Raw genomic sequence first — 14145 nt, 5'->3', positions numbered from 1 at the left:
GTATATCAATCGCCAGGGCGGCACTTGAGCTTGTCGGCGATGGCCGAGGTGTCCAAGATTCTTCTCTGAGCGGAGCTCAGAGTTCTGACTATTTCAGGAATTCACATTCCGGGAGTGAACAATTGGGAAGTGGACTTTCTCAGCCGATCCTCAGCCGACCCTGGCGAATGGTCTCTTCATCCGGAGGTGTTTGCAGAGATCTGCAACCTTTTGGGGCACTCGAGACGTGGATTGGTTCGCGTCTTGACACAACCAGAAGATTCCTCGCTTTGTGGCGAAGTCCCGGGATCCCATGGCTCTGGCCTTTGATGCCCTGGTGATTCCTTGGTCGGACTTTGCCCTACCCTATCTTTTCCCTCCTCTTCCTCTCCTTCCCAGGGTCCTGAGGAAGCTCAAAGCGGAGGGAGTTCCCACCATTCTCGTGGCTCCGAACTGGCCCAGGAGGGCGTGGTCTGACTACTGGATGACGTACCGCTGCGCCTCCCTCTTCGTCCAAACCTTCTCCCTCAAGTATGCTCTGGATCCAGCAATTCTGTAAAACATCAATCTTTATTTGTAATCCACACCGTTAAAAATCTTGCAAGATAGCACTCACGACACACCACCTAGCCAGTGATACACTGCAACATTTCTTCTCCCTCAAGGCCACCCCAATTTACTGTCACTTCCTGGTCATCCACCAGGACAAGGTTGTTTTTTGTCCGGTTCCGTCCTTTTTACCTAAGGTTGTTTCTGTTTTTCATCTCAAAGAGGACATTGTCCTCCTGTCCTTTTGTCCAGCTCCATCTCATCCCACAGAATGTTTGCTCCACAAACTGGATGTGGTGATGGCTGTTTGGACCTACCGCTCAGTCACTTCTTCTTTTCGACAGTGTGACTCCTTTTTTGTTTTTACGGAAGGTCGCCGTAAAAGACACCCTGCTTCAAAGGACACCATTTCTCTGTGGATCCAGTCTGCTATTTCGGAAGCTTACCGCTGCAAGGGGAAGACCCCACCATTCAGGGTTTCTGCTCTTTCCACTCGTTCAGTTGGGGCATCCTGGGCTCTCCGCAACAAGGCTTCGGCCTCGCAGGTAAAGCGGCCACATGGCCGTGTCTGCACACTTATACAAAATTCTATCAGGTTCATACCTTTGCATCCGCTGAGGCTAATCTGGGCCGTAAGGTGTTGCAGGCGGTGGTGGTCCAGCCTTCCACTTGACTGGGTTTCCTTTTGCCCACCCTAGGGACTGCTTTGGTACGTACCATGGTCTGTGTCCCTCAACGGAGCTGATAGAGAAAAGGAGATTTTTATGCTTACCGTAAAATCTCTTTCTCGGAGGATCCATTGGGGGACACAGCTCCCACCCTTTTTTCTCTGGTGTTCCTGGTTCGGATAGTATGAGGTTGTGTTCAGTTAATTTTTATTCTGTGGTTTTTCTCAGACAGCTCGTGTTTTTTTCTGACCTGTCTGTCCTCTCCTACTGCTCTGGGACTAAAACTGATAAGCTCAGGTGCCTGTAGGCGGGTATACCCTGGTGGGAGGGGCTGACTTTTCTTGTTACCATAGTGTCAAGCCTCCTTGTGACAGCAGCATATACCCATAGTCTGATAGTCTGTGTCCCCCAATGGATCCTCCAAGAAAGAGATTTTATGGCAAGCATAAAAATCTACTTATCCCCTATCCTGTGATAAGTGGCTGATTGCGGGGGGTCCGAGTGCTGATCTCTGTGGTGGGACCCGGTGCTCTCACTGAGGAGCGCGTCACGTCTACTCGTAAACGCCATGCCCTCCATTCATTCCTATGGATGATTCCCGAGTGCTGTACTCTGGTCTTTTCGGTGCTCCCATAGGAATGCCATCTGCTCTCCTCAGGTCCCATCCCGGTGATCGTGGGGGGGACCAGCGCTCGGACCCCCTGCGATCAGCTGCTAATTCCCCACCCTGTGGATAGGGAATACTTTATTTTTTTTTTTTTAAGCGGATTTCTCCCTTTTAATAACCATCCTCCCTCACATGCTTGGTGTTTATATCAGTGCCTACAGCTGTTGCAAAACTGCAACTCCCAGGTCGAAGGATGTCCGGGCATGCGAAGAGTTGTAGTTTAGCAACAGTTGGTGGCACCCTGGTGGAGAAACACGGGTGTGTCTGTACAGATAGATATTCAGATAAGGCACTTACAGGGAGATCTTCCCTTCAGATAAGGCACTTACAGGGAGATCTTCCCTTCAAATAAGGCACTTACAGGGAGATCTTCCCTTCAAATAAGGCACTTACAGGGAGATCTTCAGTCTTCCGGCGACCTCACGGCAGGCGGGCAGTGTATACAGGAGAGACAGCAGATGTCCCAGCGTGTGTGCGGGGTCTGCTCAGTTTTTTTTTTGTTTTTTTTTTGTTTTTTTTTGTTTTAAAGGGCCTTTTATCTTGAAGATTGATAAAAATGCAAACATGTGGAGCCAGGGGGAGGAGGAGAAGACAGCCGAGCTGCTTGGTGTATGCCGTCCCCTCTCCTAGTGGAACCAGGAGTGCACCAAACAGCAGAGGACAGGGAGCCAAGAAGACAAGCTGAATGATCCCAGCTCCTGCACCTATCCTTCCCCCATTTGTCACGAGCGGCCAGTCTGAACCTCGCAGGGAGCCAGCACTATGTACAGTAAAAGCAGGAGCTGCTGCCGAATCCGAATCCTGTGCTGTCGCTCCTGTATTGCACAGTGCAATTCAGGAGCACCAGAGGATGGGGACTCAGAAACTACTCAGTACAGCCACCAAAACGCCCCCTTTTCTCGCTTGGTGATAGCCCTGCACATATAAGATTTTATTTATATAATAAACCAAAAAGGGCACCTGACAGAGGGGCATCAAAAGGGCAGGGGCTCAAGCCCCCTTTCTAGTCTGTGTGTGCACATCCCTGCTGGACAGACAAGATTTTTGTGCTATTCTTAATCTTTTGCAGAAGGGAGCATAAAACTTAAGCCAGCTACTCTTAGGGCTCATCTATACTGTGGATCTTTAGCTGCAGAAATCAGCTGGTCAGAGGTACCTATTGTTTTCATTGGAATTCTCCTGCTCTGTTCAGACTGTGGACTCACCAGCCAGCAGAAAATATGTCCACTCAAAGAATAAACCTTTTGGTGGAAATCTGCCGGACTTTGTTGCCATGTTTGAGATGGCTCATGTCTTCCGCCTACAATTTAGGCAGAGCCTGCTGCAATTGGACCTTTAGCCGGAAGATCTCTGCCAGCTGAATGTCAACAATGTGAACGAAGCCTTAGAGTTCAAGTTTCAGCTTTTGAGAGCTTTGTTGCTGACCATTCCTGGGTGATCAAACTTATTAGACCATCTAATAGGTTAGCTCCTTTTGCAATGATGAGTTGCTCCCAGGCTTGAAGGCCTTCAAAACCTCTGTGGTTTTTAAGGCCTTAAAAGACATGAACCTTTTGAACCATTGGCAGCCTATAAGATTGACCCTAGAGACAGTCTTTTTGTGGCCATAACATAAGCTTTGACAGGCGGGGGAAATCTCAGTCTCCTCCTTTCACACAGTTTCTGCAGGACAAAAAAAAAAACTGACTCAGCCTTCCTTTTGAGTGGTCTTTTCATATGTAAGATGTTTGAGGTGCATTGTTAACCCCTTCACGCAAAATCACAGTGTGTAGTATTACAACTGGGCTCCATTCACTTCACTATAACTGAGCTGCATAACCACATACAACCTGAGAACAGGTGTGGTGCTTTTTTTTTCCCCCTTTGGATAGGGGATACGTTTCAGATCGTTGGGGGTCCGACCCCTGGGACCCTCGCAATCTCCTGCCAACATGCCCCATATCTCTAGCTCTTCCATAGAGATATATAGAAGGGGCATGCCAGCCACCACTTTGTGCGGGGGTCGACACGCTCTCTTTTTGGGCAGTGCCAGGGGTTCATACAGGAGATCATTTTATTTTATTGTTTTTAATTCTTTATTTTCAAGAAGTATAGCATAAAACCAACCCTACGCAGAGGGAAATCTAACAAATACGAAATTGGGAACAAATGAGTAACTAAAACCTCAAGGGGGTAAGGGAAAAAGATCACAATGCAAGTGCCATTGACATAACAGAAGGAGAACAGCGTACACGGAAGTGAGGGTGGCATGGAGGTGCGCGAATAGGTAGACAAGGACAACACACAGCAGACACCACCAACTACAGCCAGCAACACACAAGACTCCAAGCAGGGGGGGAGTAAGTGGGAGGTCCCCAATAACCCAGGTACGGAGGGTCACGCATGCTGCAGGGGGTACGTTTTTATGCATAATACTTCTCCTTGAAGTATTTAAAGAGGACAAATGGTTTCAAGAAAAACTTGTTTTAGTTTGCGGTTCCCAGGAAGGGTGCTAAAGCAAACATGCTGTTGCTGGAGGCATCAAGCAGGTAATATCCCCAGCCTATGCAGCCTCAGGTCTCCTGGCTCTTTCTGGGTTTTCAGCACATTCTACCTTTTTGACTCTAGCTTCCTTCTGGACAGAAAGATGTGAGACCTCTATTGAACAGATTTGCAAGGGGGCCCCTTGGTCCTCAAATCATGCCTTCTTTTGGGATTAAAGGATGGAGATTGATGCAAGGTGCCTCAATCTATCATCCCAACCTAATCTCTCTCGGGTAAATCTCTCCATGATGCCATCATAGTAAGGGGAACATTGGTATTAACACTGGTAATTCTAGACCTCTCTCGTGAGTGTAATTAATTGCCTCTTTGTCATTTTTTTTTTTTTTTTTTAATTTGTTGCAATTTCTCTTCTTGCACTTAAATTTTTAGCGTTAAAAGCTAAGCAATTAGAAAGTCCTGTTATGAAATGTATTATATTTAAAAGGGTTGATCAGGAGGGCTTAATCTTTCAACCCCTTGATAATGATGTAATGTCTCTGGGGCTGCACATCAGCCTGGGAAAACCTGAGACAACACTTACATTTTATGCTGATAAAAATAAACATCAGGGCAAAGATCACATAAGAATTGCAAGACAATCCATCAAACACAGGTACAGACACTTTATTATGAGCTACACTAACTTTACAGCCCCTGTAGCATAGTCAAATAAAAAATCCTAGAATACCCCTTTAAGATGTTAAGGACACAGGGCGCACCTGTACACCCCACTCACGTGAAATAACGCAGGGTCACGCGCTGACCCCGTGTCATATCTGCTCAGTCCTGGCACCGCCAAAAGTTACAAAATGGCAGTTTTTTATTTTAATTTTTTTTTCAATTTTGTCTTACAAATAAATATATATATTTTTTTTTGTTACGCCGTAGATTTTTTTGTAAAATGACTGATGTCATTACAAAGTACAATTGGTGGTGCAAAACAAGCCATGAGATGGGTCTGTAGGTGCAAAATTGAAAGAGTTTTGTTTTTTCTTCCTCACCTTTTAACCCCTTAAGGACTCAGCCCATTTTGGCCTTAAGGACTCAGACAATTACATTTTTACGTTTTCATTTTTTCCTCCTCGCCTTCTAAAAATCATAACTCTTTTATATTTTCATCCACAGACTAGTATGAGGGCTTGTTTTTAGCGTGACCAGTTGTCCTTTGTAATGACATCACTCATTATATCATAAAATGTATGGCGCAACCAAAAAACACTATTTTTGTGGGGAAATTAAAACGAAAAATTCAATTTTGCTAATTTTGGAAGGTTTCGTTTTCACGCCGTACAATTTATGGTAAAAATGACATGTGTTCTTTATTCTGAAGGTCAATACGATTAAAATGATACCCATTATTATATACTTTTATATTATTGTTGCGCTTAAAAAAAAATCACAAACTTTTTAACCAAATTAGTACGTTTATAATCCCTTTATTTTGATGACCTCTAACTTTTTTATTTTTCCGTATAAGCGGCGTTATGGGGGCTCATTTTTTGCGCCATGATCTGTACTTTTTTTTGATACCACATTTGCATATAAAAAACTTTTAATTAATTTTTAATAATTTTTTTTTAATAAAATGTATTAAAAAAGTAGGAATTTTGGACTTTTTTTATTTTTTTTTCTTTCACGCCGTTCACCGTACGGGATCATTAACATTTTATTTTAATAGTTCGGACATTTACGCACGCGGCGATACCAAATATGTCTATAAAAAAAAAATGTTACGCTTTTTGGGGGTAAAATAGGAAAAAACGGACGTTTTACTTTTTTATTGGGGGGGAGGGGATTTTTCACTTTTTTTTTTTTTACTTTTACTTTAAAAAAAATTTTTTAATTTTTTTTTTTTTTTTTACACTTGAATAGTCCCCATAGGGGACTATTCATAGCAATACCATGATTGCTAATAATGATCTGTTCTATGTATAGGACATAGAACAGATCAGTGTTTTCGGTGATCTTCTGCTCTGGTCTGCTCGATCACAGACCAGAGCAGGAGACGCCGGGAGCCGGACGGTGGAAGGAGAGGGGACCTCCGTGCGGCGTTATGAATGATCGGATCCCCGCAGCAGCGCTGCGGGCGATCCGATCATTCATTCAAATCGCGCACTGCTGCAGATGCCGGGATCTGTATTGATCCCGGCACCTGAGGGGTTAATGGCGGACGCCCGCGAGATCGCGGGCGTCGGCCATTGCCGGCGGGTCCCTGGCTGTGATCAGCAGCCGGGATCAGCCGCGCATGACACGGGCATCGCTCCGATGCCCGCGGTTATGCACAGGACGTAAATGTACGTCCTGGTGCATTAAGTACCACCTCACCAGGACGTACATTTACGTCCTGCGTCCTTAAGGGGTTAAAAATCATAAGTGGAAAAACACGCAGTCCTTAAGTGGTTAAGGTCGGGTGTTTTTTGTCATACGCCTCTATTGATCTGGGGAAAAAAGTCACAGTGCAAGATATGTAACTAGCTCCTTTTTTTTTTTTTCTGGTTATTTGTGGTACCTGCCTACACTTTTCACCTCCTTGGTCTACACCAATCATAAATTTATGGCATATATTAAAGACCACTGTATTATTTATCAGCTTGTATCCAAACACCACACCATATAGATGTTTGTTTGGTTTAATAGCTTATTGGAACAGTTATTTCTCAATGCTATATCTTTTAAGTGTGCCTTTTACAATCCTGCACATGCCCTGGATTTGCTTTTAGCTGCACTTATTTCTACATATACCTGATGGTATGGGCCTATAATGCTCCTCTTTGGCCATATATTTTAAAGAAGATAAGAGAGATCAAAACTGATGTAGATGACTTTATCAGACAATAAGGTTTCCAGGGCGGCATTAGAGGTGGCATTAGATTAGTTTATAGAGTAGCTTGTCTTTTTTGGGTATGTTAACAAATAACCAACCTGCTGTGGCTGCCCACAACTTTAGGGTCTATTCACACGTACAGTTTTCTGCACCTATTTGATGCACAGGATTTAAAGCTGTGTTCAGTCATTTAGTTTATATTGAAATCTGCAGCAGAAAATCCTGCGCATCAAGCATGTGCAGGATACTGTACATGTGAATACACCCTAAAAGAGAACTACAGCAAAAATGTACCGTATTTTTCGCCCTATAGGACACTCTGGCATATAAGATGCACCCAATTTTAAATGAGGAAAATCTAGAATACAATGTAAAGTATAGGTCACAGTGATCTTCAACCTGCGGACCTCCAGAAGTTGCAAAACTACAACTCCCAGCATGCCAGGACAGCCATTGGCTGTCCGGGCATGCCAGGAGTTGTAGTTTTGCAACATCTGGAGGTCCGCAGGTTGAAGACCACAGGATAGGAGGTAATACTCACGTGTCACCGCCGCTCGTCACTGCTGCCCTGGATGTCGCCCTCCATTGCTGTCACCGCAACCCCGGGGTGTCCGCGTTGCTCCGGAACGTCTCTGCTGCCCGGTATCCTCTCTCTCCCTCGCCGCCATCACGTCGCTACACACGCCGCTCCTATTGGATGACGGGCGGCGTGCGCGACGACGTGATTGCGACGGAGAGCGACGGCCATGCAGGGGATCTCCGCACAAAGCAGATACCGAGGAGGTAGGTAAGGTCCCTCCCGGGTTAGTATCGCTTTCGCTTCAGACGCGGCGGTCAGCTTTGATCACCACGTCTGAAGGGTTAATACAGGGCATCTCTGCGATCGGTGATTAGCCGCGGGTCCCGGCCGTTGATGGCCGCAGGGACCGCCGCGATAGGTGTGTATTCGCCGTATAAGACGCACCAACTTTTCCCCCCCAGTTTTGGGGAAGAAAAAGTGCGTCTTATACGGCGAAAAATACGGTACTTATCCAGAACGGGACCCAGGTCTCGGGGAGGAGCATGTGCTGTAGAAGGCATGTGCTCCATTCATCTCTGTGGGAGTGCTGAACAGACCTGAGACCAGCACTCGGGCATCATCGTCGCCCCCATAGAAATTAATGGAGCACTTGCCGTCTATGACATGTGCTCTTCACGGAGATCCAGGGGTCCAAGTGGCGGACTTGCCTCCATTAGCTACTTCTCCCCTATTCTGTGGATAGGGAATAAGTTCATTTTTGCTGGAATTCTTAAATTTTGGTTGCAAGTGTTAGACTACAGAATTCTACTAGTGGGTTATGTTTGCTACCTAATGAAGCAAATCGCCCACCCCACCCCCAGTACGGAGCTCTTCATCCTTGTACATTGTATGTGCCACAATTAACTGTACATGCATAATCTATAACAAGTAACATTTCAACACCTTTTTATTGAGTCTTTTTGATTTGTTTAGGTTCCAAGCAGGGAGATTGATAAAGTGGAAGGAAAGTTTTGGACACACTGGAATAGAGAAACTAAACAGGTATTTACTATATGGCTTTATATTGTGCAAAAACCTAAAAATAAAATTATTGTAACAAACTACAACTCAAGAGATCAGTTGCTCTCAGTGCAAGAATTGCTATTGAGAAAATATCGGCATGTGAGTTGCTGAAAAACATCACATAAGGGGAGATTTATCAAGACCTGTGCTGAGGAAAACTTGACTAGTTGCCCATGGCAACCAATCAGATCGCTTATTTAATTTTGCAGAGGCCTTTTCAAAAATGAAACAAGCAATCTGATTGGTTGCTATGGGCAATTGGTCAAGTTTTCCTCTGCACAGGTTTTGATGTATCTCCCCCATAGTTTGAGGTTTGTCTATGACCATATGGTTGACTTAAACATAAACAAAGGTGGTGATAGAAATTTCTTAACCCCTTATGACAATGTGTATTTAAACCCTGCATGCCTGGAGTGTGTGAGTTGATCACGGCATCTAAAAGTGTGAATGACAGTTGCTGGTTTGCTTAGGGCACCCATCGGACACCCTCTTTGAAGACCTAAAAAACGTAAATAAAATGCTAAAAAAAAAGTTTAAAAAATATTTACTCTAACCTCCCACCCCCATAAAAATCATTCTGAAAAAAATAAAAATGTGCCCTTGTACAAAAGTATAACAAAAAGTTAGAGGTCAGAATAGGGCAATTTGCATGTGCATAACATGTCACTTTTACAACCCCCCTGATATATACACATACACACAGTTAATAGAATTGATCCCTCGTAAAATAAGATTTCATATGGTTTTGTTGATTGGGGGGGGGGGGGGGGAATTGAGAGGAGGAAAAAATATAAAGGCAGTATGAAAATTTGGCTAAATCATGGAAGGGATAACCGTATTTGCGGGTACATTTCCAGAAATAAATGTATGCATACATCCTGTTTATCTAGCCGGAATCTAGAGATGAGCGAAGTTACAGTGATTTAATTCGTCACTAACTTCTCAGCTCGGCAGTTGCTGACTTTAGCCTGCATGAATTAGTTCAGCTTTCAGGCGCTCCGGTGGCTGGAAAAGGTGGATACAGTCCTAGGAGAGTCTCCAGCCACCGGAGCACCTGAAAGCTGAACTGATTTATGCAGGCTTAAGTCAGCAACTGCTGAGCCGAGAAGTTCGTGACGAATCAAATCACTGTAACTTCACTCATCTCTACCTGCCACAGCTGCTGAGAAAACTATTGCGCCAGTCTCTGCAGTATTAACACCATAGATGCCTTGGTTAGTACTGGGGCTCCTCCCCTGCCCCCCTTTTGAAATCCTTGTGATGTGAATGCAGTGTCCAGCTGCTGGCCTCCTGTCTGCTGAGTAAGGGTGCCTGTGGGATCTCGTAGGCAAACTGTCAGTGTAGTACTGACAGTGATATACAATGCTGCAGTACATCTGTACTGCAGAATAGTAACAGTTTAAAAGTATAAAAATTTAAAGCTTTGTCAATAAAGTGTGAAAAAAAGTAATGCCCAAACCATGTATTGTCACAAAAAACCTAAACATAATTAGTATAAAAATATTGCCACGTTCATAACAACTTGTACTATAAATGGTACCTGTCATATCCCACTAAAAGTTATTCAGTACCTAAATTTGACTGTATACATGTAATTTAAATGTACCTAGCACCTATATTTAGTTCACAAATACCTTATTTCTGTTGCTCACTTGGTTTGTCATTCTATGCTTTGGATGGGGTACTACTACTCACTCACCCACCCAATTACTGGATTTTGTCCCTGCCTGTTCTTCAGCTTGGACAAAGATGATACTGCAGCGGGACAGGCTTATGGGGGAGATTTATTAAAACCTGTGTAGAGGAAGAGTAGTGCAGTTTCCCAGAGCAGCCAGTCAGATTGCTGCTTTAATTTTAGTGGCCTTTAAAAAAAAAAAAAAAAAAAAAAAAAAAAAAAAAAAAAAAAAAAAAGCAATCTGGTTGCTATGAGCAACTGCACCACTATTCCTCTATACTGGGTTTGATAACTCTCCCCCTATGTTCTGGATGGTACGGGGACCCCTAGTGGTGGTGTGTGTTTTTTTTTTCTTTTTATAAAAAGGACTGTACCAGTAAAAAGTAAAGCTCATCCCGCAAAAAAGGCCCTTGCACAATGGGGTTGGACAAGAAATAAACAGTCAATCTCACTGACCTACAGTATGAATAGAACAGTTTTCAAATTTGTGAAAAATGTGAAAATGATTGATTTTTTTTTTTTTTTTATACTAAAATACAATGTCATGAGAACTCAGAATCTCTTTGCTCAGGAAAAACACAATTCTAAATGTATTAATACTTAGAGATGCATACCATATTTCATGTTACAAACTGCTGACACTGTAAATTAGACGGATGAAAGGTCTTTTTTTGTCCGGTACTTCCATAATGTAGAGAGAAAATGATCAAAAAGGTTTTCCAACCCTCTGTACTGCTCGGGGCTGGAATGCCTTCTCCCAATCTGTATGCCTGCTGACTATCAGCGGTAAGCCAAGCTTTCTTTCCCAATCTGTCCTATGCTGTACATGCAAATTGTGTGCAGGTGTGAAATTTGGAAATTCTACTTTTTCTGGGAAGCCATTAGGGATCGACCGATTATCGGTATGGCCGATAATCATGATTTTGGGCATTATCGGTAATTACCTTGCCGATAATGCCCCCCGACCCACCGCGTCGCACCCCCCACCGTAGTGCTGGGCGGTATACCGGTATGGATTTTTGCCCATACCGCTATACCGGCCGGGCCCCTCCCCCACCCTCTGAGTCAATAAAAAATAAATAAAATAAACTTACCCGTAATGGGGGTGGTCCGGGCCATCCATCCTTCCTTCCTGTAGTGTCTGGCGCCATTCCGGGTGGAGGGTGCACCGGTACGGGCTGTCCTTCTCCGGGGGTCCTCTTCTCCACTTCGGGCAGGCTCCGGCCTAGTACGCTGCATAGACGCCGTGACGTCAGGTGCGTCGCTGCGCACGGGCGTCACTGCGCAGCGGCGTCTATGCTGCACTACTAGGCCGGAGCCTTCCCGGAGTGGAGAAGAGGACCCCCGGAGAAGGACAGCCCGGACCGGTTCACCCTCCACCCGGAATGCCGCCGGACACTACAGGAAGGAAGGATGGCCCGGACCACCCTGACAGGTAGGGGAGAGAAGCGGGTGGTGGTGGCGGCGGTGGCCTATGGCACCGCAAAAGCCACTGCAGTGCATTGATTTAAAGGGCCCGCTTTAAATGAATGACCTGCAGCGGTGTCGAGGGGGGATAAATAGCCGATAACTTATACCGGAATATCGGTATAAGTTATCGGCTATCGGCCCTAACCTCCACCGATTATCGGCCCTAAAAAAAAACGATATCGGTCGATCCCTAGAAGCCATTCTACTTTTAGTAGACCTCTACTATCCCCTTAATGTAATTATATCAGAACCTTAAGTACATTGTGCACTTCTGCATGTTGTTAATACCTTATTTTGTATTTTTTAGTTCTTCTTACAGTTTCACTTCAAGATGGAGAAACCACCAACTGTAGCCACCATAGCTCCTGCACCACCTGGTGTTAAACGTCCCCCTCCACCATTGCTGAATGGAATGCCTCCTCGACCGCCTATTCCAGAAAACATGCCCCCGCCACCTCCAGGTGGAATGCCACTACCTCCCATACCTCCTGGAGCACCAGCTCCCCCAGTGCCACCACCTCAACTTCCTCCTGCTCCTGGAGTGCCACCTCCTGGTGTACCACCTCCGGTGCCTCCTCCCTCCTTACCCCCTCCAGGTGTTCCACCTCCTGGTGTACCACCACCACCACCAAACCCTGCTGTGCCGCCTCCTGGAGTTCCCCCGCCTGGAATTCCTCCTCCCGGAATTCCTCCACCAGGGGTACCACCACCACCAGCACCAGGAGTTCCTCCTCCTCCAACTCCAGGTGTGCCGCCTCCAGCACCTGGAGTTCTCCCACCTGGACCTATGCCCCCCATGTTAAGACCACCTTTACCAAGTGAAGGACCAACAAATATCCCCCCACCACCTCCAACAAATTGAGACGACTTATGCTTGTGGCTGTGAGTGTACGTTCACCTTTTTTGTAGAATGTATTTTTTTTTTTTTTTTTGATCACTTTAATAAATCAATGATTTTAAAATAGGAAGCAGTTTTGTTTATTTTCACATAAATTATGAGCTCAGATTGTCGTTTTTGCAGGATAATCTGACAGCAATATCTAGTAAATTTATTTATCTTATATATAATATATATATATAATATATATAATGTACAAACAAAGTTGCAACAGCACTCTAGGTAAAAAAATGGAGGCTCCCAGCGCACTTTTTGATCAAAATGTGTTCCCCCATCCACCACGCGGAGGTGGCCTCATATCGGATGGGACCCTAACATGATAACTCACCTCTGCTGTGCATATAGCCTCTGACTGTGTGACATGTTGGATCAGCCATTGACTAAACCACCTCCAGTCTGAGAGGGGTGGGGTGCACGGCTAAAGAGGGTGCCACACACCCCAATTTACAAAGTAAAAACAAAAGGAAAAATAGCCAGCACAACAACCTAATACACAGGTGCCCGCTGCTGTGGCAAATACAAAATGTACAAACAAGAAAGTTGCAACAGCTCTCTAGGTGCACCTAGAGTGCTGTTGCAACTTTCTTGATGTATATTTTGTATTTGCCACAGCAGCGGGCACCTGTGTATTAGGTTGTTGTGCTGGCTATTTTTCCTTTTGTTTTTACTATATGTGTGTGTGTGTGTGTGTGTGTGTGTGTGTGTGTGTGTATATATGTGTGTGTGTGTGTATATATGTGTGTGTGTGTGTGTGTATATATGTGTGTGTGTGTGTGTATATATATGTGTGTGTGTGTGTGTATATATATGTGTGTGTGTGTGTGTGTGTATATATGTGTATGTGTGTATATATATATGTATATATATATATATATATATATGTGTATGTTCCACAAAAACTTTCAAACGGCTAAAGATATTAACATGAAACTTGGCACACGTTACATATGTCAACAACAAACATAGGATAGGTAATTTAACCCTTACTCACCCCCATTTGCCAGGGGCAGGGCTTATGTTTAAAGTCCCATACAAGTCTATGGGAAATATGTTACCGCATAACTTCCAAACGGCTGGAGATATTTCAATAATACTTGGTCACATATTACTTATATGTCCACTTAAAATATAGGATAGTTAATTTAACCCTTAACTACCCCCATTTGTGAGGGACGGGGTTTTTGTTTAAAGTCCCATGCAAATCAATGGGAAATGTATGTTCCCATATAATTTCCATACGGCTGGAGCTATTTCAATACCTGGTACACATATTACGGGACGGGATAGGAGGTCGAGATTGGAGGACCGGG

The 14145-nt window shown here is 44.5% G+C and overlaps 1 protein-coding gene across 1 annotated transcript in view; it reads left to right on the top strand.

The window, feature by feature from the left end:
• Positions 1-12882, top strand: part of SF3A2 (splicing factor 3a subunit 2) — a 32758-nt gene extending 19876 nt beyond the window's left edge. The window contains exons 8-9 of the mRNA XM_056574195.1: positions 8703-8771; positions 12245-12882. Coding sequence (XP_056430170.1) covers positions 8703-8771; positions 12245-12799 — 624 coding nt within the window. The 3' untranslated portion in view covers positions 12800-12882. The remainder of the gene's footprint in view (positions 1-8702; positions 8772-12244) is intronic.
• Positions 12883-14145: the final 1263 nt, after the last annotated feature.

This window comes from Hyla sarda, chromosome 1 (genome assembly GCF_029499605.1).
Source record: "Hyla sarda isolate aHylSar1 chromosome 1, aHylSar1.hap1, whole genome shotgun sequence".
Classification (NCBI taxonomy): domain Eukaryota; kingdom Metazoa; phylum Chordata; class Amphibia; order Anura; family Hylidae; genus Hyla; species Hyla sarda.
This window is presented reverse-complemented; position numbering and strand designations above follow the sequence as displayed.